At 41.3% G+C, this 24,382-nt stretch overlaps 1 protein-coding gene across 2 annotated transcripts in view; it reads right to left on the bottom strand.

The window, feature by feature from the left end:
• The window catches only part of HOOK1 (hook microtubule tethering protein 1), a 72,103-nt gene extending 48,675 nt beyond the window's left edge, over positions 1 to 23,428 (bottom strand). The window contains exons 1-7 of one of the 2 annotated variants that reach the window (XM_060231896.1): positions 23,187 to 23,428; positions 12,553 to 12,638; positions 9,329 to 9,401; positions 7,157 to 7,207; positions 6,091 to 6,223; positions 3,133 to 3,200; positions 1,028 to 1,090 (exon numbers count right to left, since the gene is read on the bottom strand). In XM_060231896.1, the coding sequence (XP_060087879.1) occupies positions 1,028 to 1,090; positions 3,133 to 3,200; positions 6,091 to 6,223; positions 7,157 to 7,207; positions 9,329 to 9,401; positions 12,553 to 12,638; positions 23,187 to 23,237 (525 nt within the window). In that variant the 5' untranslated portion in view covers positions 23,238 to 23,428. The remainder of the gene's footprint in view (positions 1 to 1,027; positions 1,091 to 3,132; positions 3,201 to 6,090; positions 6,224 to 7,156; positions 7,208 to 9,328; positions 9,402 to 12,552; positions 12,639 to 23,186) is intronic. The other variant, XM_060231897.1, reaches the window with a different exon arrangement.
• Positions 23,429 to 24,382: the final 954 nt, after the last annotated feature.

Below are 24,382 nucleotides of genomic sequence, written 5' to 3'. Positions count from 1 at the left end.
ATCATGATGGTGAAACCAAATAAGTAATATCAAAAATATACAAAATTTTAATTAATATTGAAGGTTAAAAGATCTTAAGCTTCCAAAAATTACAGCAAAAAAGATGGAAAGATCAATGTAACTGAGCAACAATGGGATGAACTGCAGGCTTCATCAGTTTATAGGTCTAATATTATTAATAGTAGGATGCAATCTTTTAAAGTACAGACCTGCTTGTACCTTATACCTTCACAAATATCTCACATTAATAAAGCTAGTCAACTGTTATGTTGGATGAATTGCAAATTAATGGGAAGTTACACATCATTGGAACTGCAAAGTTATCAACAAATTTTGGAGTAAGATAGTAGTCCAAATAGAAAAAGTCACAGATTATCAACTACCCTTCAAGTCTGAAGTACTATGGGATAGGGGTCTGTTTAAATGGGACAGAGGTCTGTTTAAATGAACCAACAAAAAAATTGATATTGGTCTTATTAGTAGCAACCAGAACTATCATAGTGAGTAGATGGAAAGATAAATCAAAACCCACTTTAAATTCATGGCATAATAAGACAGCTGATTTTTCCCCCTTGGGGAAATTAACACACACATTTGCACAATCAGAGCATAGTAACGATCAATCTCACTTTGTGGAAGAATGGTTTCCTTTTATCTCTTACTTGGCAAATAATGATCCTGTTATAATACGATCATACATCCAAGAAATGTTGTTTTTTTATAATTAAACATTTATAGTTTTGTTATATGAGACTCCATCTAATGTGTGAACAAGATAAAGTCAATAATTCTACTTTTTAAAGTGTCAAAACATTTATCTGTAGTTTATAGCACATCAAATTTTGGATAATAGTTGTGGTTTTTCTTAATTAATTATTCTTTGTAATACTCTTTAATGCAATTGTTTTTAATTATTTCGGGAAATAATAAATGGAGGAAAGTCTGTTAGTCGGAAAGTAATTATAAATTTAGAGTAGAAATATCTAAATGTTGCTGTTAATATTCATTTAGTATTTATCATAATTACCTGTTGCTCCAGATCACCAGACAAGTCACTTGCAACAAAGCCAGGTATTTCTTTACTCATTAACTACAACAACAAAAATTAACAGATACAATTAGTATGCTACAAGTGTGAACCCCTCTCCCACTTTTGCGGATTCCCTCCAGAGGACGCTGGCTGCTGCTCCATGCCAAACAGCAGCAGAAGAGCATGTAGGCAGCTGTTGCTCCAGGCCCGGTAGCAAACCACGTTGGCTACTGCTCTGACCCAGCCACAGAGAACACCAGCTGCAACTCCAGGCCTGGCCGTAGCAGTGGACCAAGCTGGCTGCTGCTCTGTAGCCAGGTCAGAGCAGTAGACTGTGTCCTCTACCATTGCTGCTGTGCCCACCACAGCTTCTGGCACACTCCTCGGCTGCTGCCAAGCCCAGAGCAGCAGCTGTGTCCTCTGCCACAGTGGCTGGGCTGGAGCAGCTGCTATCAGGGCTTCTGGGCTGCACTGCTGCTACCAAACCCAGATAGGTCCCCTGTCCCACTGCTGAGTAAAGTAGGAGATTTAACACTCCCCATGTGTTTTTATGTTTTTTGGCAAACCTGGGAAGTGCCCAAAGTGTGCAGGAAAATCTCTTTAGCATCCAGATGGCCTTGATCAATTGATTTAGATATCTGAGGTGGTGGCCATGGGTGACTAGTAGTATAGAGAGAGAAAAGAATGTCTGTGACTAATGTTTCCTCTAAGCTGCAGAGTCTTGTGAGCAAAAATTCTACTTTGTGAGCTACTCATATTAAAGTTATGAAGTACTGCAGAAATTACTGTGCTCTGGGATCATCCTTCCTGAGCTAAGACAGCAGGCTAAAAATCTATGAGCTAGCTCACGCTAACTTAGCTTAGAGGGAACACTGTCTGTGACCCAGACTCAGACTAACAGAACTCAGCACATGGTTCTTCCTAGAGTTTTAGGCTAGATCAAGCTACAATTACAGCTCAGTCCTAAGTAGAGATACACCCTTCTAAGTCCACTGAAGTCTGAGCTTAGAAGCATGTAACTCCATTTAGGATTGTCCTTGGAAAGATACAGTGCAATCTAAACTCTCTTATATAGAAAAGTTTATCATGCCATTGTTCATAGTCTGAGCTCAAAACCTACACAAGTAACACTTATAAACTGTAAATAATTCCGGCTCATTCTTTTCAACAACAACTTTCTTCTTCAAAATTCAAGAGTAGAACAAGTAGTTTGACTGGGTCAGGTAAAATTATTTTTTAAATTATTTACATTATATTAGGAACTCTAGAAAAACCAAGCACATGGCAGTGTATCTATATTTAGACAAATATTTGGTATTTCCCTCATACAGAAAAACTGAAATATTCACAAAAATATTGATACTTAATAATAAGCAGTGAGAGCTTTTACTCCTGAATTGCCATAATCCCTGCCACATGTCTCCAACACAACTAAATATTAAGCAATTTAACCTAAATAAATGCAACAAACAAAAGAGAAAAGAGGGGAAAGTAAAGCAAAAGGGGGTAGGGATCAGGATGTGAGACAAGAGCCCAGGAGTGATGTATTTATCTTTCCCAAAGAAAGTGGTCCATATGTGAAATACATTTTCAATATGGTACAAATTTTGTATGTATTTTTTTCTTTCACTGTAAGGAAACCAGGTTAGCCATGTATGAGTAGAGGAAATGCCTACAGATTTCTAGCTGATTCATATCAATTGTTTAATCATTGCTATAGCCCTAGAGATCTCAACCTATTTGATTTTTGAGTATGGAATAGTGTTGCCAGGCCATTCCTGGCAACCAGCAGGATATGGGGTGGGGGGAGAGACATGAGAGTTGCTGTCAGTAATGTCATGACATTACTTCCAGGAAATCTCAGAAGTGGAACCACACCAGAGACTCCTGGGGAGGATTGCTGTCACTTCCAGGTTTTGTCCAGCGGTGACATCACATTTGATGGCCCATTTTAAAAACTTTTCTCACACCGCTGCTTAGAGTAGCAGCAGGAAATGGGAGCTGGGGGGGCAAGGGATCTCTCACCCCAAGTAGGAGATAGGGACCAGGCAACCGTGATAAAGAACTGACAGTAGTTTTTAATGTATATAATTCTTGCTTACCTCTTGTATAGCAGTCATGACAACATGTTGGACAGATTCTTCTAGTGTCATTATAACTTGTATATGTTCTACAAGGCAAACCAATTTGCAAAGGCTTTTTATAATAAGACATAATATAAAAGATCTTTGCTTTTCAATTCACTTCTGAAACAATCACTCCCTCCACTTAACATTTTCATTTAAGGCAAATGAAGACCCAATTTATACATACTTCTATGAAAATAATCTTAAAATACATTTTAAATTTCCTTCACTTTTTTTTTTTTGGTATGTTAAAAGAAGGGGCCGTAGCTCAGTGGTAGAACATCTACTTGTGCTGTATCTGGATTCTGCATCACTGCAAGATGCTTAATGGGCAGTTGTATAACCAGTACAGCTGACTCAGTTATGGCTATACACTGATAGGGACAGCACAACCTGTGATCCTGAACTTTCCAAAGACAAAGAAACCTGGTCTGCAACAAGTAGTCAGCTTTTGTGCGTGATCTGAAAATCAGATTGGGGTGTCAAACTTACTTGCTAGGAGGGCCAGGCCATGTGTGTCATGAATTGTAATGTGAGGTAGTGGAGATATAAACTTTATAAAGGACACAAACACAATTAAATATATTATTTTTAACTTAAAATACAAATATGCTTGCAATATTTTGTTTAAGATGAAAAGGTGGGGGAGTAGTGGGACTTGGCAGTACAATTTTTAAAATAAAACATCAAGAAAAAGCACTAGGCTCACAGCAGAAACAAAAAAAAAATAAAATGCTCTGAGCCTGGGAAAACAATTAAATGGCATTGCAAGCTTCTCCCCCTTCCCCAGGGTCTTACTCAGATTGGCAATGGCTCTCCAGTGTAATATCCTCCTTTGGCTATGGGTTCCCAGGTTAAAGTACTCACTAGGTCAGGTCCATTGAGCAGAGAGACAAACTGGCTCAAAGCTTCAATCCTTTATTTGCCAGCACACAACTCCAGGAAGCATGAGCTTCAGATGTCTATATAGGAACAGTGAAACACACTGCAGCACAGACAAAATTGGAAGAAAAATGTGGAATGGATTTTCTGTTAAGGTCTTTTGGCCCTATCCATCTGGGCACATAGACCTTCATGGGAAATCCATTCCACATTTTTCTTGCAGCTTTACTATCTGCTGCTTACAAAGACAAGGCAGAAAAGGCAGGGAATAGAAAGAGCAGAGAACTTCATCAGCCTTGGAGCTTCAAACAGTGAGGACAGGCAGGGGAGAAGGAGGAAGCCCCATGATTCAAGCCCTGGGTGGACTTGTTATGGCCCACAGGCTGGACATTTGACAACCCTGATCTAAACAGTTTGTATGGGTTCCATTTACAAATTGTTATTATGACATGAAGGCTTTCCTTCCAAAACATGATTTACACCTAGGATACATGTCTCAAATGAACAAGTGAAGTGTTCCAACATACATGGACTAAAATAATTTCAAGTATTTTAGATTTTAAAAATTGTACATGTATAGTCCTACAAATTCTGGAACAGCTTTGAAATTCATGTAATATTAGGTTGTATGTAAATTCATATTGTTATTGAAACCCTGAAATTCTTTGGAGAAGGGTGTCAAACGCAGTTCGGGGGCCAAATCAGGCCCACAGAGGGCTCCTATCAAGCTCCCAAGCAACTGGCTGTCATCTGCTTCCTTCTCCCTATATCTTGCTTTGCAAGACTTGCTCAATTGCACAGGAGCTACAAAACCTCTGTTTTCTCCAGTGGCAGAGGCTCCTCCCTTGGGGAGGAAGGAAGGGGGAATAGCTTGCTTTGCCAGGCTCCTTCAACTGCACAATGGAGCTACTGAGCCAAGCCTCTCTTCCTTCTGTTGGCTTAGGCTCCCCCTCCCAGTCCCCTGGAGAAGGAAGGAAAGTCAGAGCTTCCTTTGCCCAGTTCCCTGGATCCCATGGGAGAAATACAAAGAAAGCATCTTTAAGACCAATGAGTCCTAATGTTTTAGACATGTTTTAAGTTTTTATATATATATATATATATATATATATATATATATATACACACACACACACACACACACACACACACACACACACACACACACACCCACCCATGGGAGAAATACAAAGAAAGCATCTTTAAGACCAATGAGTCCTAATGTTTTAGGCATGTTTTAAGTTTTTAAAATATATATATATATATATATATTTGTTTGTCTGTGTTCTTTATAAAATTTGTATCTCTCCTACCTAATCTTAAATAGGTACACACATGGCCCGGCTCAACATGGCTCGGCCCAACCCGACATGGCCCGGCCCAATAAGGTCTCAGTTATTTCAGATCCGGCCCTCATAACAAATGAGTTCAAAATCCCTGCTTTAGAGTGCCTGTGTGCACCCACTTTAACTGTGTGTAAATTAATTGTAAACTGATCAGTGCCTGTGACTACATCTTGTTGGAGTGACTGTGTGCACCCACTTTAATTGCAGTGCCTCTGAGCACATCTTGTGACTTCTAAGCTGCTTGTTCGACTCATGACATTTTGCTGCCATTGATGTTACTGGATGTATAGAGAGTGCATTACAAATCAGTATGAGGAGTGCATCCCAAGTAATTGTGGTTGATGGTGCAAAACCTCAGCTGTGCCTGGGACTCCATAGGCAAGGTTTCAGCGGCCTTGCGTATATGAAGCCTGTGCACTCATCATTGCACTACATCTTTCTCTGAAGTCCTCCCTGCCCTAGTATATATATGGCTGGTGTTGATGCGCAAAGCAGTTGGGAATTCTCAATGCCCTATGTTACATACTGTCCTTGTATGCCTAGTTGAGTGTTTGGTGAGAAGATTACTCCTGGCTATAAGAGTTGTGGATTCTGGTTTGGACTCTTCCTTCTATTTGGCTATCTCTATGCAATCTATTTCTCACTACAGTCTGTAGAAATCTCACACATTTGATTCAAACAATTTTTTGATCAAGATAGCATATTATACCTTGCTTCTTTTCACAGTTGATGGCACAGCCAAGAATAAGCTGCAGTAACCTGCCCAGTTCTACAGGATCTGAATGTTCAAATATCCGACTTAAATCAGGAAGGAGATCTTCTGAAATCTGCTGGCCTAAAAACTGTATAGAATTTTGTTTTATAATTTTATGATGCCAAACAATGCAGTCTATGAACGTATACATTTGCTGAATCTACTACAAACGTGAAGAAACTGGAGAAGTTAAAAAGATGTTTGGCTTATTGTACGACTGAACACTTTCCCCAGAGTAAGCCCAACTAAATAAAATGGCACAATTCTACTTAGGATTGCTCTCTTACTTTTCTATCATGCATGTATCAAGTTAATTTTACATAAATCCTCAGAGATACATTAGCATGATTATTATCATGCTAATGTATCTCTGGGGATTTATGTAAAATTTTAAAGAAACTTGAAACTTTTAAAGAAACATGAATCTGAAAAACTAAAAGAGCTGTATCTAATCAATAAAGTCGTTTGTCATCACTGAATGACAAATGACTTTATTGATTCCTGTGCGTTCCTGATCAAAAAAAGCCCTGTCTGCATGTAAATTCCTCTTTTAGGAACAGGAAAACTGGCTGTCCATGAAAAAGATACGTTTGTCTATCAAAAGCATCATGGCAACCCACACATGTTGGTGGCATGCATGAAAACCACACCCCCAATGTATACATATTCACACACACACACATATATATTATACATAAAATATTTTATAAAAAGCCTTCCCTTTTAGATCCTCTGGTATGATAAATTACAGATTCAACTGATGGAGTAAAGAGTAAAAATGACTTGCAGCACACTTTCCTGGGAGTAAGTCCCATTGAATAGACTATAGTGAAGTTTTGAGTTGACCTGCTTAGGATTGTTCTCTGTCACAGAATATGTAAGTAACCCCACCCAAACGAGTTTTGCATGAATAATGTTCTATTATTTTTATTTTAAGTCAACAAAGAACATAAATCATACACTAACATTGCATAATACACAGTAAATAGGCTACAAATTCAGACTGCAGGCCTTTTCATACCTCATGATAATAATCCATAATTCCCTGAAGAACCTTCTTCAAATTACTAGCCTATGAACATTCAAAAGAAAAAAAGAACTTGGTTATGGTTAAGAATTCACTTGTTAGAGTCTTAATGGGCCAAAATCACATGTGAACATGTTAAGTATCAGCAACTCATTGAAATGAATTACATAAAATCCTATTTCTAGTTAAAGCATATCAGCCACAGCTAAAAATCACAAACAAAAACTACAGGTCTATAGAAGACTACAACGCTATCCAACTGCCTTCCCAATGAAGTCCCCTAGAAGGTGATCTGAGACTCACCCACTGCCTGTGCATGGCAGGTACAGGCCCTGCCAATGGCTTTATGTTGACCTTCTCTGCCAGTGTTGTGAAACATCTTTATGCTCTCACCACTTTAAGACAAGTCATGAAGGCTGGGTCATTTGCCTGTGGACCCTTTTAGTTGTTGTTCAGTCGCACCCTGTGGACCCTGGGCACTGGCAAATCCCCAAGGTAAGCATATGAGGATGAAGTGTCACAGTGGGGTGAACTTCGTATCCAAGGACAGGAGTTGGATGGGGTGATTGGGAGAAACTATTGTGGGTTACCAGCCCTGGATGGTGCAGCTGGTGCAGTCCCTGGTGAGACTAGAGATTCAGACCACTCTCAGACCCATCAATCTGGTGCCCACGCCTAATGTAGTTTACCTCCCCATCCTCTCATAAAGGTGAGAACCCACTGAGAGGGAGCCCAGCTGGATACCCAGTACAAGTGGAAGGATGCTGTGGTCTGGGATCAGCAGTGTTTGGAAGCCCTCATTGCAACTCAAGGGATAGCTACTGGACAGCCCAAGTGGCTGGTAGCTGTCACTAGGGGCATGGATAGGTGACAGATGCAAAACAAGGGGCTGCTTGTAGTCACTGGTGAACTGTCAGTAGTGATCCATGGCCTTGCACCAGTCCATGGCCCCCTCCACTTTACAACCAACACAGGAAGGGTTAATCAGAGCCAGGTTCAGGTGGGAGGTACCCCTGACACTGACTACCTGTGGCTGGCCATGTGTATTTTTGCTATCCCTGTGCCACATTCGGGGGGGGGGGGTCAACCCTTTGCTTCACATGGGGCTTAATTCCTGGGGAAACCTGCTTGGATCCCCTCCTGATGTGTAAGCTGGTGGTCCCCTTCCATGTTTGCTTATACTGCTGCATTCATTCTCTGTGTGTGTGGGGGGGTGCCTTTAAGGGGGTGGTGTGTGTGCCATGGGCATGGCCTGGTGGTGTATGGCCCTGATGCTTGCCTCCCCTGTAATCATGTGACCCTGGGGTGAGTCCCTGGGGCTGGCTGGTTCTCTCCTGTCCATGACAGCTGTGACATCTTGTGGGTGGGAAGGTACTGCTGCTTGGGATGTCAACACAGCCCCTGCAGTCCTACTGCCGGGGCACTGATGCTGCTGCTGCACTAGTAACTGGGCACCCCCATTTAGGCATCCTTCAGGATTGCACTGTTATACATGTAAAACTGCTTTTTAAATTTCTACCCCACCTTTTCCCTATATAACAGGACCCAAGGCAGTTTTCAATATGAATCACATCCAACAGATTTGACAGTACAAAAAATAATTAGCACACTGTAGTTGTAGGAGGGTTGGACTAGGGTCTGGGAGTCCCAGATTTGAATCACCATTCTGTCACGGAAACTTGCTGGGTGACCTTGAGCCAGTGACATACTACCAGTCTAAACTATCTCACAGCATTGTTGTGAGGGTCAAACGGCTGAGAAGGATGCAAGCTGCTTTGGGTCCCCACTGGAGAGAAAGGTAGGGTATAAATGAAATACAATAAATAACACAGAAAAAGCAAAAATCTCTTTGTTATACTGTCAGTCCTTTTCACTGTCTGAGATTCATAAAGTTCTTCAGGAACAAAAGTAGGTAAGGCTGAGTAGCTGGTTTCTAGTTCTTGTGGCTGGAACACAAACTTTTCTCTGGCAGCAGTCTTACCGAGAACAGAGAATGGGTGAATTCTGCACAAGAACTCTGCACATGAATCTGTCTTTTACTGGAGGGCGCAAACCTGTCCCCTTCAGAGTTTAAACTGTTAAACTAAACTTCCTCCAGTAATATAAAAAATGTTTATTTGTGGAACAGCCATGAAATCTTACTGAATAAAAGGACAAAGACTTTACCTTTATTCTCCAATTATCACCAACATCTTCTTTAATACGGCTTAGCCAAGCATCATCAAACCAGGCAGAATCACTAGAAAGAAATTAAGTATTTTTTTTAACATTACAGAAATGATTGAAGTTCACACCTGAACTCTAACCCTGTTTCCCCTCCTGGGCAAAGATGGTTTGCCCAGTAAAGAATATTAAAGCCTCACAAATATAATTATACAATTCAGTTAACTAAACATTTAAACGATGGGTTCTTTTCCTTCCTCATTTCCTTCCCCCAATAGTTAAACCAACACTGTTTGATAAGAATGGATAATGTAGAAGAGAAGTAGAAAGAAAATGGTAATAAAAGAAGCACTTGGGGATAGCTTGAAGAAAGGGATATCTACCCTTCATACATGCACACAAAAGCTGATAGCCAAAATAAAACTTTGTTGTCTTAAAGATGCCACTGGACTCAAACTTTGTTCTGTTGCTTCAGACCAACATGGTTACCCACCTGAATCCATAAAATGGATAGTTATTCTTAAATAAAACTGCACTGCCACAACCACATGCATGTCCACAGACAATTTGGTATGATCTTCCATATACCTTCATGATTGTGCAAAATACTTGAAAATATAAAAGACTAAAAAGAAATGAAAACAAAGAAAACAAAAAAAATGTATTATGTTTAACTGATTTTGTGATGGTTTTGAGAATCTGGAGACTAGCAATCCAAGGATCCCTTGATACCCTTGCTGTACATGCATGCACAAAGTAACACAGCAAGGCACCTCCAGAAGCTGGTGCTGGGGGATTGCTCTCTGCCCCTTGGCTGCTGGCCAATGGGGTCCACAGGGTTTGATCTTATTCTCCAATGTTATTTAATAGCTACATGAAGCCACTGGGAGAGGTCATCAGGAGGTTTGGGCTGCAAATGATATACTGCTATACCTTTATTTCTGTTATGTCTGTTTAATAATGCCTAAGTCAAATTCCAAAATATGTTTATTAATGTCTCAGCCAAATAAAAAATTAAAACACATTCCTACAACTGCATTCACTCCCACTGCCTACATCTGACTTATATAACCTCTTCCCATGACAACTGTTCTCTTAAAGAAACATCCAAACATTTACGCCACATTTTTTCCACCTAATTCTAAGATGTTTATGTTCTAAACATGAGTTTGGAGTCAGTAATGGGCTGGGTGGGGGTGAACTACCTGAAACTTAACCCTGACAAGGCAGAAGTACTTTTGGCTGTAGAAGCGCAGACCAGGGACTTGAGATTTCCTCTGACTTGGTTAGGGTTACACTACCCTTGAAAAGCCAGGTTTGCAACTTGAGAGTGCAGCTGAACACAGCAGTCTCTTTGGAATATCAGATGGCTGTTGTGCTTCAGGATGCTTTCACTCAGCTTTGGATTCAAACAGTCTGCAGAAAAATAAATGGTTTTGAGAATCTGGAGACTAGCAATCCAAGGATCCCTTGATACCCTTGCATTCATTTTAGTGCAGACTGTTTGGGAAAAGAGGTTATGTCTAAGTGCCTGCGTACAATCTTGTGTTTCATATTGCAGTCTGTTTAAAGGTAGAAGCTTTGGAATATCAAAGTGCCTTTGTGCACATTTATATTGCACATCTTAGATTATTTAGAAGTAGAGTCTACTCAGAAGTAGAGGCCAAAAGGTTTTTCCTATTACATATAAATGTTTTAATAGTTTAGTTTCACCCTGATGTCTCTTCTATTTGAGTTCCAGTAAGGCAGAAAGGCTAATAAACATTTTAAATAAACAAATCCCTCTTTTCAGCAGATGGCAACGGAGGCACAGAGGCTGTTTCTGCAGCACAGTACAGGTGTACAACTTTGCTAGCACCCAGCGTGGGTATAAGTGATAATGTCACTTGGCTGGTGCCGTGTCCCTATCCACTTGGCAGGTTTCAGTACCAACACCACTCCTTCTTCAGTGGTACTCAGCTATTGCAACACACCGCACAAGCTCCTGCTATGCACAAAGTACTTTGACTTCTGAACATGAATATAGATGATAATGACCATTTCAAAAGAAGACTCTTTCTATAATCATGATTAAGTAACTGACATTTTCATTAATGCAGCACTTTATAATTCCTGATTCTTCTTGTAATTCTAAGGCCTTTTCCGCACAGACTCCAACTCCATATCAGGTCAGGATTGTGCACCAGATTTAGTGAAGAGTTCTACACATTTTGCTCCTGATCAAATATTTGCTCCTTCTTTTCTGCCTCTAACGCGGATTTTCTGAACACCTGATTTTTGTGGTGTCACCTTGTTTGCTCCTTCTTTAAAACTGTGGCTGTGTATGTGGAAATCACACATTTGGGGGAAGATTGCCAGCCCCTTGGCAGATATTCACGCCCACCATTCTCCTTTGTGATGACAAATATAGTGGCATTGCGAACGCTTTTCTTGCTACCGCCCGCAATGGGGCCTCAGGCCTCTTTTTTTAAAAACCTGCATACCGTTTGCGTTAGAACGCAATTTCGGGCCATTTCTAAAGTATCATTCCGCTCAAATGCCATGTTATTAAGAAATTGCTTGCTGCTCATTACTGCTGAGCTGCAATGGTGCCTCGTGATTTTTTTTTTAAAAAAAGGCCAAACCTTTTGCATTGCAATGTAATTTCGGGTCATCGCCCACCATTTCTTCAGTATCATTCAGATATATGCTATTTTGAAATCGATTCCTGCTCATTGCTGCTGAGCCTCTGCATCGCCCTGGGAATGTTTTAAAATAATTTTAATCATGCTTATTTCTATGTTTTGACTCATCCAGCCGTGCATGAAACACACACGTTGCTGTCCAGCTTCTTGTTTCACCCTCAAAATTCCTCCTTTTTATCGGGCTCTTTTTATTATGGTGTTCCCTGAGCTTTGTTTCTTCAGAAACCCCCTCCCCACCCAAAAAAAAAAAATTCAAGCAGTGGCGGCTAAATACTGAAGACCAATCAGAATGCAGACAGAGATCGAAGCATCTATCGGTTACGCTATAACATAACCATGTGTGCAAGCAACAAAAAAAGAAAGCAAATGCGGAACCATTTGCTCCGGACAACACACCAAAGTTGAGGCAGTAGTGCGGAAACAAAATTTGATCTGGGGAAAATAAACCCGCGGCACACGAGAAGCAAACATACCAGTGCGAAAAAGGCCTAAATGAAACATTTTTTAAGAAATAAAAAAAAAATGTAATACATATTAACTTACATTTCATGAAGTACTTGTGCCATAGCAACACCATTAGTTAAGTCTTGAACATCCTTGAAGGATTCAGCTGTATTAAATGTCTGCAACTAGAGAGAAACAGGAATAAATACTTCTGTGGACAAACCAAATTATTGTTAGCATTACACAAAGGCATATGAAGAAGTAAACAACCTGCATACATTTATACAGTGCAAGTATTGGGCTTACTACTTGGCTGCAACAAAACACCATTTAGCTAAGGAAAGAACACACAGGACACCTAGCTCAGTTTTCAGAATGTTTATGTTAAACCTGTACACCAAAAAAAGCCTAATTCTCATGTAGGCTTTAGCAGCCTTAAAAAGAAGAGGAAACGATGTGCTTCTGGTTGCTGCAAATTAATAACATCTAATCTCAACCAAACAAAATATTATTTTATTAATCTAATGAGAGGCATCAAATAAAACCCAAATTATACTATGACACTGTAAAAACCTTGGGCACTTCACTGAGCATGCCACCAAGTTGCCAATAAAAGTATTCTTTTTAAAGTATTTCCCTTGGACAGAAAAGGAATAAAACAGAAGCAAATATGCCTGGGAGAAAATACAGTTTTGTCAGTTTCACCATACTACTCACTTCAATTTCCTTTCCAGTACAATAGGAGTAAAAAGGACCCCCAACGATCAGAACACACACTGCAATTTACAAACAGTACAAGGGAGAGAACATGAAAGAGCAAAGGGCAGTTGACCTCATTAAGCTTGAGAAATACCTCTGTATTTCTGATCAAAACTGATTTAAGTTTTGTCTACCTTTCCACAGCTACTGTGGCAGCTGCTGTGAGAGCCCTCTTGGCCCCACCCACCTCACAGGGTGTCTGTTGTGGGAGGAGAAGATGCTGGCTGGGGCTGACGGGAGTTGTAGGCGAAAAACATCTGGAGAGATACCGTTGGCTACCCCTGATATAGGAGATTATAAACCACTCTGAGTCTGTGATTCAGAGAGAAATGTGGGGTATAAATCTGCAGTTTTCTTCTTCACATCAACGTGAGCCTGCTTTTTAAATTGGATATATTAGTTGTTATACTTTATATCATATCATTATATTCCCTGAAAGATACTTTGAGAATCAAACAGGATCAAAACAGGATCAAAATTCAAACATAAATAAAACCAGACTCCACTCTTGTGCTTTACTAGACATTTTGCATCCAATGGAAGCTTTCTTGAAGACTTACCCAGGAGATCAGGCTGCACAGAGTTCACTCAGTGCTACCCCAGAGTTACATCCTTCCAAGTCCCTTGAAGTTAATGGACTTAGAAGATGGTAAGTCTGCTTATAATGGTTCTATAAGTCACATAAGGCTAGTCATAATTCCACAGCCTATGCTACCCTACAAGACTGCTGCAAGGATAAAATGGAGGAGGGAAGACTATACTCCACCATTGTTAAATGACAAATTAAGTCATTCCATTGATTCCTCATTGAGAAGGCATTCTAAAAATTCCCACAAGAAATTGGATTTGCCAGAGGATCATACAGGGTGATTTTCAAACTATGTTTTCCAGCCTTCTACCATTTCCAGCCATACTGAAATTTCACCTGATCCATATTCACACACCCAGGATACTATAAGTTGTTAAAGGCTTGAGTTGTGTGTCTTAGGCCCAACCCCCACATTACATTTTACATGTGATCGCCATGGGGACTTGTAGCCATATGGCAGCTATAATTTCCCATGGCACGTCAGTGCAGAAGCTCTGCAGAGGCCCAATTTGGATCAGAACCAAGCTGTACGAGAGGAGGAAGAAGAAGAATTGCAGAACTATACCCTGCCCTTCTCTCTAAATCAGAGATTCAGAGCAGCTTACAATCTCCTATATCTTCTCCCCCCACAACAGACACCCTGTGAAGTGGGTGGGGCTGAGAGGGCTCTCACAGCAGCTGCCCTTTCAAGGACAACCTCTGCCAGAGCTAATGGCTGACCCACAGCCATTCCAGCAGGTGCAAATGGAGGAGTGGGGAATCAAACTCGGTTCTCCCAGATAAGAGTTCACACACTTAACCACTACACCAAACTGGCTCCTGCCTCCCCACCACCACACTGTTTTTCTGATCCAAGGTAGCCCCCAGAAATGTTTTTTACTCTGCTCTGGGCCAAAAAACATTATGTGGGGGGAAGGCAGGAGCTCCCACCCCGCACCATTATCCTTATCCAAATTGGACCCCTGAAGTGCTTCTAAATTGAGTCCCTGTGAGAAATCTGCAGCTGGTGTCCTGCTGTAAATCCCCATTGTAACATATTAACATCACACAGAGTTTGAGCTTCATTCTCTCCTTTCCCTCAACTGATTCTCAACTGCACCATTCCAAAAGAAATAAGCATATCCGGTCTCCATCAGGTCATTTTGGATGGCATTCTTTTTAAATTACAAACTAATCATTTTCTGAATTCTCAGAGTGCAGAGTACATAGAAACCCCTGCCCTGCCTGTGGGTGGTTTCATTTCATTGCTTTCCAATTAAGAATTCAACTATGAACTTTGGTATCAAAGTTGGTAGTTAGAAATAGGAAGCAGTTTTATTTGGGCACTTGTAGAGGAGGCTATATTCTACAAGCCATGTATATCATGCAAAAGTCAGGACTGGATACTTATCCACCTGTGCATTATATCTCAATCAGCTCAACAGTACTTCAAAAGGTGATACATTGATTTTCATTTTAGAGCTTGATTTATGGAAGAATAAAAGTTGAATAACAAAACTACAAACGGTATATAAAAAACCCGCATAGGCAAGAAGCTCCAGCTTTTCTAAGTGCTAAAGTAAGGGCGTTTTCGCACTTACCTTAAGCCGGAGCGACGTCCCTCTTCACCGCGCAGCGTCTGCACGGTTTTCGCACTAATTGCTGCGGAGCACCTGGAAAAGCCGCAAAGTCCCGCGGCTTTTGCGGCACAAATGTAAACCGGTTTTTGGCGGTTTACATTTGCGCTGCAAAAGCCGCGGGACTTTGCGGCTCTTCCAGGTGCTCCGCAGCAATTAGTGCGAAAACCGTGCAGACGCTGCGCGGTGAAGAGGGACGTCGCTCCAGCTTAAGGTAAGTGTGAAAACGCCCTAAGTTTAAATATTTCTTCAGACTGCTCAGGCAGATGCAGAAATGTAAATTGTCTAACACATATATTAACATAAAAAGCAGGATTAACATCCAATCAGTAACAAGAGATAAGAATATGACAGTTGTCAAATGAAACATGTATTAATGTATTACATATCACAACCATCAAACAATGAATTCTGGGGTGGAGCCAACACAAGATTAAAGACATAAGCTAAGTAGGTAGAATCTACAGTATCAGAATATACCTTTGTGATTCAACTACGAGGCACCCAAACAAAATTCTAATTATATTTTAAGACCAGTCTACAAAACAAGCTAACTTAGCTCTCACTAGTACTCATACTGCATATACTGACATTGGATTGACAGTACTCTTAAGCATGCTTAAAAACAAAAAGCGAAAACCAGAATCTGTATAGTTTACCAGTTTGCTTCAAAAGTATAAAACAAGGGTGCATATTCATGATTTCTTAAAAGAGAAGGTCTCACTAATTTGTGTGATCATGAACACAAACTCTTGCATAAAAATACAGGAAAAGATGGTGTTGGTTCAGTTGAGGATCCATACAGTCCGTTATTCTTTGCAAAAATCCCAGCAAACAGCCACCATTAGATGTACCATCAGAATATAACGGTCCAGCTTTTATTACATTTTATTTATTTAAATATTTATATATTTTTCAGTATCAAACCTTCTATCCACCTCTCATATCACTTGTTTTTGGTATTCAGCTTCTTCTGGCTTTCCTGTAATTGCTAAGTGTGTTCTCAAACAACTGAATTTGATTTCTGTTGGCCATTCTCATTGGTTAAAACTACAGATTCATAAGTACTGGCATTCTCTGTTTACAGTGTTGGTGTCACTTAATATGGACAGTGTTTTAGACACATTTGAACACACAGCCTTAAGCGTTTCCAAGAGCATATTAAGAATCACTTCAATAAGCACTTAATTCCTTTCCTGATCAAGATTAAATTACTTAGGAGAATTAACACACCACAGACTGCAGCTGCATATGATTGGAAATAATGTTAAATGTTTATAAACTAGTACTTGAGAGAACAATAAAATAAAAACATCATTGTGAAAGCCTATTCAAATAAAGAAACAACACTGAAACACAAAAATGAAAGTCACGAACTTTAATTTCTTTAAATGGGGAGACTAATTTTTTTAGATTTAGTTGGCTAACCAGTAGGGGAAATTTTAATATGTGGGACAATTTGTTAAGAACACATTTTTTCACTTTTCAAAGTCTCTTGGTTTTGTGACAATGAGAGCTTTTTGGGGCAGGAACACAGTTCTGACTGGCTTAGTGTCAGGGTGTGTGGCATAATATGCAAATGAGCTTCAGCTGTGCTTTTCCTTCAGTATTCCAAAGATATCTCACTCAGCTCAAATGGCAATTTTGACCATCAAACTGAAGGAGTGACAAGGAAGTCTTTTTCATTTTTCAGGTTAAGCACATAAATTGTGATCCTAAATATGGTTTCCGCTGAGAAAGTCCCATTGAATAACATTGGGTATGCTTCTGAGTAGACCTGTTCAGGATTGCTCCCTTAGACTCACTTAAAATAATTACTTCCAAATCTATGCAAACAATTTCAAATCTATAAACATAAAACTGGTTTCATTTTGGGAAATCTCAGCTCCTTCATTCGTTGGGACTGGGTGAGACTGCACTGCAACAGCAATTGGATAATGAAGCCTCCGTCACCAGATTGGCTTTCCTACTGGCTCTACTCAATCACCCGCCCACTGTAGACTGTGAGATGCTCCCCCAACTGCCAAAACAAACTTGCCTCAGACAGAGACACATCTCTGTTGCTTCTCCAGTATCTTCTGCAACCTTTGGCTTTCCTATTGGCTCTACTCAGTGTCACCTGCCCACTATAGACTGTCAAGCACTCCCCCAGTCACCAAAATGAACTTGCCACAGACAGAGACACATGTAATGTAATGTAATGTAAAATTTTATTTATATCCCGCCCTCCCCCGCCGAAGCAGGCTCAGGGCGGCTAACAGCATTTCAAGTAAACAATACAGTAATAAAAACATTAAATTCACAATGAAATTCACATTAAAATCAGTCAATAATCAATAATTAATTAAAACATTCCTAAATCATCTCCACTGCTTCTCCACCTTTACTTGCAACCATCTGTGGCAAAGATGTGGCCCCATCCGCTAGACAGCAAAAAAGGTGCAAAGCTGCTCTGAAGCCCAAGTTTGAGGCCTTCAGTTCCTGCAGCCGAACTTTGACATGGCTGACTGCAATGGCTCTCTGCCCCAAGCTTACCCAAGGCCTGGCCCTGCTGGAAGTGTTTCCTGCCCCCTTCGAAGTGCTAGCCAGAGTCTGTTGCTAGGCCACTCAGGCTACTTTTCTCAGTAAAGGGAGAAGCCTCAGGCAAATAGAATGGCATACAGTCCACCTTCCAAAAGCAGTGATCTTCTCCAGGATGGGGAGAGAGATGTGTTGTCTGTAGTTCAAGGCACCTCAGGGTGCCTTGATACTACCAGCAATTTCCTCCCCAGGAACTACCATTGCCAATCTCCAGGTGAGGGCTGGAGATCACTCAGAACTACTCTCCAGATGACAGACCATCAGCTCCCCTGGAAGTGGGGGACCGAGTGAATGCCTTCACTTGGGTGAGTGTGAAGACGGCAAGGCTGGGGGGCATTAACCCAGAGACCTTTAGTAGTTGTTGGGAAATTCCTAAGGTGTTGCTACAGGCCTCTGAGGGAGAGGCCTTTCCTCTGACTGTTGCCAATCTCCAGGTGAGGACTGGAGATCACTCAGAAATGCAACTGTTCTCCAGATGGAAGAGATAAGCTCCCCTTGAGGTGGGGGGGGGGAGTGAATGCCTTCACTTGGGTGGGTGGGAAGACAGCAAGGGTGGGGAGGCACTAACCCAGAGGCCTTTAGTGATACCTTTCCAGGTTGGTGGGAAATTCCTGGAGATTCTGTGGTGGAGTTTGAAGAAGGCATGTAATTTAGGGATTCAGAGTGGGGTCTGCCAGATACAGGTTCTTGCTGTGAAAGCTGACTGGGTGATTTCAGACCAGTCACAGGCTTCCAGCCTAACCAGCCTCACAAGGTTGTTGTTCTGATCAAAGGGGAAGAGGACAATGATGTAAGCTACATTGCCCCCCAACACACACACTGAGAAAAAAGTCTGTTCTTTTCCTATGTTGAGGCTGCAGGGAAGGGGGAAAGCAAAGGAAACCTGAAGTCAGAAGGGCAGGTAAAGCCATGGCTCCACCTGGGGTTGGCTATCCTATGCCTTGGTTGCTTGCTACTGTTCAGCAGCAACCTCCCATGACAGCCATTGTGGCATGGGAGTTAAGGCTTCAGAGCGGGATCTGCTATACCCAGCTTCTTGCTATGGAAGCTTACTGGGTGATTTTGGACCAGTCACAGACTCCCAGCCTAACCTGCCTCACAAGGCTGTTGTTCAGATCACATGGGGGGAAAGGAGAATGATGTAAATTGCTTTGGTCCCTCCCCCCCATCCCTATGTAGAGGCTGAAGGGAGGAGGAAGGCAATGGAAACCTGAAGTCAGAGGCAGATAAAGGGAAGAAGATAGGGTTGCCAACTCCAGGTTAGAAAATTCCTGGATATTTAAGGGGTGGGGCATGGAGAGGGTGGGGTCTGAGGGGGTGGGACCTCAGATAAGTACAATGCCATCTCCTCCTGGGGAACTACTGCTACCAATCTCCAGGTGAGGGCTGGAGATCACTCAGTATTACAACTGTTCTCCAGATGGCAGAGATTAGCTCCCCTTGAGGTGGGGAAGGAATGAATGCCTTCACTTGGGTGGGAAGACAGCAAGGGTGAGGGGCACTCACCCAGAGCCTCTTTCTAGAGCCCGTTGTATTTTTTCTCCACAACGGGCCTTATTCCTAGTTACTTTATAAAATAAGGATAGAAATTTGGTTTCTCAAGCTATTAAAACGTATAGTACTATAGTAAACTATAGTAAAAATTCACTACAATCCAGCACAGAAACAGATGATATGGAATATAACAAAAATAGTTTTTAGAGCTCTCTCTAATCTCCTTCTAGAAACCCCAGCTGCTCTGATGAGCAAGTTGGCTTCCTTCTCAAATGTATATAGTTATGTTCATACCTTGGACAGTGGTTTGCAAGATGCCAGAAAACAGATTTTCTAAAAATTATTTTTGAACAAAAAAAATTAAATACACAGAACATGCAATGTGAAATTCTGTTATCTACTTAGCTATGGAAAAGCTTGCAAACCGGAGCTATTAAGCAGGATACATACAAGCTATACTCTATGAGCTTCTTGCACTGATTGAACCATAACATTAAATTTAAATAAAATTGAACTACTGTGCACTACATTTTATACTGTAATCCAGGGGTCCTCAACCTTTCTGATCATGTGGGCCCCTTTGGTCCACCTTTCTGACACTGAGCAGTGGACATAACCACATAATAGCTGCTGCATAAGTTTGAGTCTACCTCAAAATGACTGACAATGACTGTTTTACTTGAAGGCGAGAAGGCCTCAATATGGACCGAAATAAGAACATTTAGACTGAAAGGACTGAACAAGAATATTTAGTAAAAGGCGATGGAGGACTAGATGTATATTTTGTATGAGAAGAAGGATAAGTTTGATGTAAAGGGTCAAAATAATAAATATATTCATATAAAAAAATGATTGCCACAGGAAGATGTGCATGACTCTTATAGTAGCTTTAGTAAAATTTCAGACAGAAGCTGTGTTTAACAGAAAGTCTTTTAAAATGAAAATATTGTTTAAAACATTATCTTGACTATACACAGCTTACCTGCAGTCACGCAATAAAGATCCTTTTGCTGTTGTAGCTGCTGCTACTGAAGCAACTTTAAAAAAAAATCTCAGCCAATCAGATTTCCAATGGCCAATCAGAAGCCCTGCTGGCCAACTCCCTACCTGACCCCATCCACTTTCTAAAAACATGTGGCTGGAGACAAGAAGAATGTCTGCAAGCACCACGCTGGAGACTCCTGCTATTTTCTCTATATGATGCCCAGTCCCAAATTTTTGGAAAATATCTGTGTAGCTTTTGCTCTGGGATCTGAACACTTTGCCTCTAGAGTACATTTGTTTACTTTGGCAGTCCATACGATTTGATACAAATCTGTACAATCAGTTGCTGTTCCTTGACATGATGATAATGTAATATAAACTGTTATTCTGTATTTCTCCAAAACACAGACTCATAATCTATATATTAATTCTCACCATGGCCCCACCTGTGGACACTTCAGTCCAGAGACTGGAGCTATAATTAGACAAGACAAATCTTTCTGCAAAACATCAAAAAGCCACAGGTTTGCAGAAAAATCTGGAATTTACCCTCCCACAAAAAGTATGGAAGAGGAGAGACTAACCTCTCCCAATACAAGCAGCACCTGCTGCTTTAAGAAACAAATGGCTTCTCAGAGGTAGTTGTGAAGTATAGCCACAATGCAAGACTTTGTTTCTGTTGGTAAAAGGCAGGGCAAGGACCCTTTCCAAGATGAGGAGGACTCATCGAGGCCAGACAAGGAAGCAAGCACTGTACAACTTGTTACCACTTGACTTGCATGATTCACCCTGGCCCAGCAACGCCCCCGCAAAAGCCAGTGTGGTGTAATGGTTAGAGTTTCAGACTAAGATCTGGGAGACTCAGGTTTGAATCACTACTCTTATGCGGAAGCTCACTGGGTGATATTAAGACCAGTTACACATTCTCAGCCTAAGTTATCTCACAAGATTGTTGTGAAGATAAAATGGAGGAAAGGAGACTGATGTAAGTGGTTTTGGATCTCCATAGTAGAGAAACGTGAGGTATAAATGAAATAAATAAACAATAATACAGCTGAAGATGGGTGCAGATATAAAGTAGGCTGGTAAGTGTGAAGGAGAGAAGGAAGCAAGGAAAGGTGAGGATAGGCTTTCAAGGAGGAAGGAAAGAGGAAATTCTGTGGGGAAAGGGATACCGGTAAAAGTGAAGCATCCCCCACAAGTTCTTGTGGGTTTTCCACTGTACAACTGGGCCCAGTCCAAGGGTCAGAACTGTTCAGCTTGGCCAACTTTCCTGGGGAGAGGGTGCAAAGGAAGGAAAGGTGGGAAAACTAGACAGGAATAAGCTGACTAGTGGATAGGAAGGAGAAAAGGAAGCTAGGAAAAAGGGAGAGGCTATAAGGGATTTCAGGGAAGAGAAAGGCAATATTGGGGAGGGGAAAATGAGGTGTACTCCATGCAGGACCCCCACTTGTCATTATCTAACTTTGATTATTCAGTTGTTGTCTACTCTCATATATTTGCTATATTGTACTTTTGTTAATGACATTTGATTTTGAAGAACTAAACACAATTCATTGATTGAGCAAACCTTTTATGTTACACCGTAGAAAAAAATTGAAATTATCTTGATAGCAAACTTGTTAGCAACATGCATCATTGCAGTCAACTCTTAAAACAAAGTGACTGGCAAAGCAATTATGGCTGCGCTACACAGCACTATTATTGTAAGCCTATATCAACAATCAGGCATAGGATTATAAAACATAGCTGCCATCTTATTTATTTGGGAGTAAGCCCAGTGAACTCACTGGGACCTGCATACAAATAAATACAAGCAGGATTTGTTTGCATCATGTTAGATTTGCTTGTAGTGAACTGAAAATACTGCCTGAGGTAACTGGTATGTGGAACAGGGGCACAAAAGAGAAAAGATGTGGACAATGACAGAATCTATAAGCATTAAAAAAGCATAGATAAGTGGTAAAAATTGTTTCTTAAATAAATAAATGCTGTGGGTGGAGGCATACTAGTGGCAAAACATTTACAGGCAAGTTTACTGCAACCTACAGGATGCTACACAGTATACAAGTAAAATTTGTGACTTTGAACCAGTGCTATCCAAAACAGTGGACAACTTAATTGTTACTCTAAATGTCTAGAGAGGGACGAGGAAGAGAACTAGAAGCATGCTACATGCACCTCTATAGGATCTCCAGTCCCACTGTCTGCATATTTAAATTCCGCTTTACTCAGTGTAATTTATTTCAGGATAAAAGCGGACACAACCCAAAAATGATTCCAGAGGAGTAACCGTATGTTGCAGTGAAATTAAACTAGAGTCCAATAGCACTTAAGAAAGGTAGCAAATACAATCTACTAATTATTTGCTACTTATTAAACAGAGTTCTGTTGAATTCAATCATAAATTCCATTCAACAAAGTGGGCTTGCTTTTCAGAAGACATGCACAATCTTGTCGCTCTAGCTATGGAGCTTTGCTTGGATCTGTGTTGTGCCTTAGGGCGGCTGGCTGAGCGCCACGGAGTAGCCAGAAAGGTGAGTGACTGTGAGAAGCTGCTCGGGGCTGCGCGCAGCCTAAGGGCGATGGGCGGGATCGTGACAGGCGGCTTTGTCATGGGACGCCCCCTGCCCCAATTAGAGCATCTGAAGGGGAGGCGGCGTGAGTTCTCCCTTTCTCCCTCCCTGGCCAGCCCGGCCTCCGTCCCTTACCCAGAGGATGAGGCTGTCGCACAGTAGTTGGTTAGTCGCTTTTGATTCCATGGTGGCGGCAGCGGCGGCGATTTTTCTCTCAGCAGCAGCGCCGCCGCCGCGCTCCTTTTGCGGAGCGTACACTGCGCCAACGTCACTTGCGCCCCGAACAATGCCAGGTTACGTGTCACCCACCTTTGGTGTCACATAGACACTCATTTCCCCATTCTTCGGGGGGGGGGGGAGAGAAATTTTTGTTTGACGTGGGAGCTAACCAATCACAATTTAGATAAATGAGGGCGTTGTTGCCTGTTAAACTGCGTAATAAGACACTCAAGCCAATCAAAACGGGAGGCTGTGGAGAGGGATGAAAGAATACCAAAAGGTACGGCGCCATCCGGAGGAAACATCCGGGAGAGCTTCGGTCAAGGTGGATTCCTCTAATCCAGTTGCAAAGAAGAAACGCCACATCCGTGCAGACCGCCTACAGCTACTACGTAAGGCGTCAATCGCTACTTCGAGGACTGCTGGTCTCCGCAATGCTTCCGGCTATCTCACCCTTATACCTTTTCAGCTCGAAGTGGTTGCTTTTTCTTCCTTTGCATATTAGACCACACACCCCTGACGTAGACAATCCTCCTGGAGCTTAGAGTAGGCCCTGTACTAAGTCCTGTAAGCTCCAGGAGGATTGGTGTGTGGTGTGTGTCCTAATATGCAAAGGAGTTCCTGCTACAAAAAAGCCCTGATTTTAAGCATGTTTTATTTTAAGTTACATCTCTAATTTTGTTTGTCTGTGCCCTTTATAAAGTTTATATATGTGCATGTGCTACCCGGCATTATAATTTATTACAAACATGGCCTGGCCTGACAAAGTCTCATTTATGTCAAATCTGGCCCTCATAACAAATGAGTTGACACTTTTCTACTATAATCACACTTCTTTTAGCCACTCTGCTTCGTAACAGCTCAGCCACTGATTGCAGTTTTTGCTCATTAAATTTTCCTTCCATAACCACAAGGACTCCAGTGATTCTCTTATTTAGCTGGTGCTTCATTCAGTCATATTCATTGGGTATGACTGTTTTGGGACATCCTGTGTATGATTTTTAGGGTATTTTTTCCCTGACCAGTAAATTTCAGTGGGAGTTGTGTACACAGCTTCTGTAAAAACTGGGTCATATGTGGCTGAAACTGGGCAATCAAAGTGCTCACAGAAA

Source organism: Heteronotia binoei, chromosome 2 (genome assembly GCF_032191835.1).
Source record: "Heteronotia binoei isolate CCM8104 ecotype False Entrance Well chromosome 2, APGP_CSIRO_Hbin_v1, whole genome shotgun sequence".
NCBI classification, from domain to species: Eukaryota; Metazoa; Chordata; class Lepidosauria; order Squamata; family Gekkonidae; genus Heteronotia; species Heteronotia binoei.
This window is presented reverse-complemented; position numbering and strand designations above follow the sequence as displayed.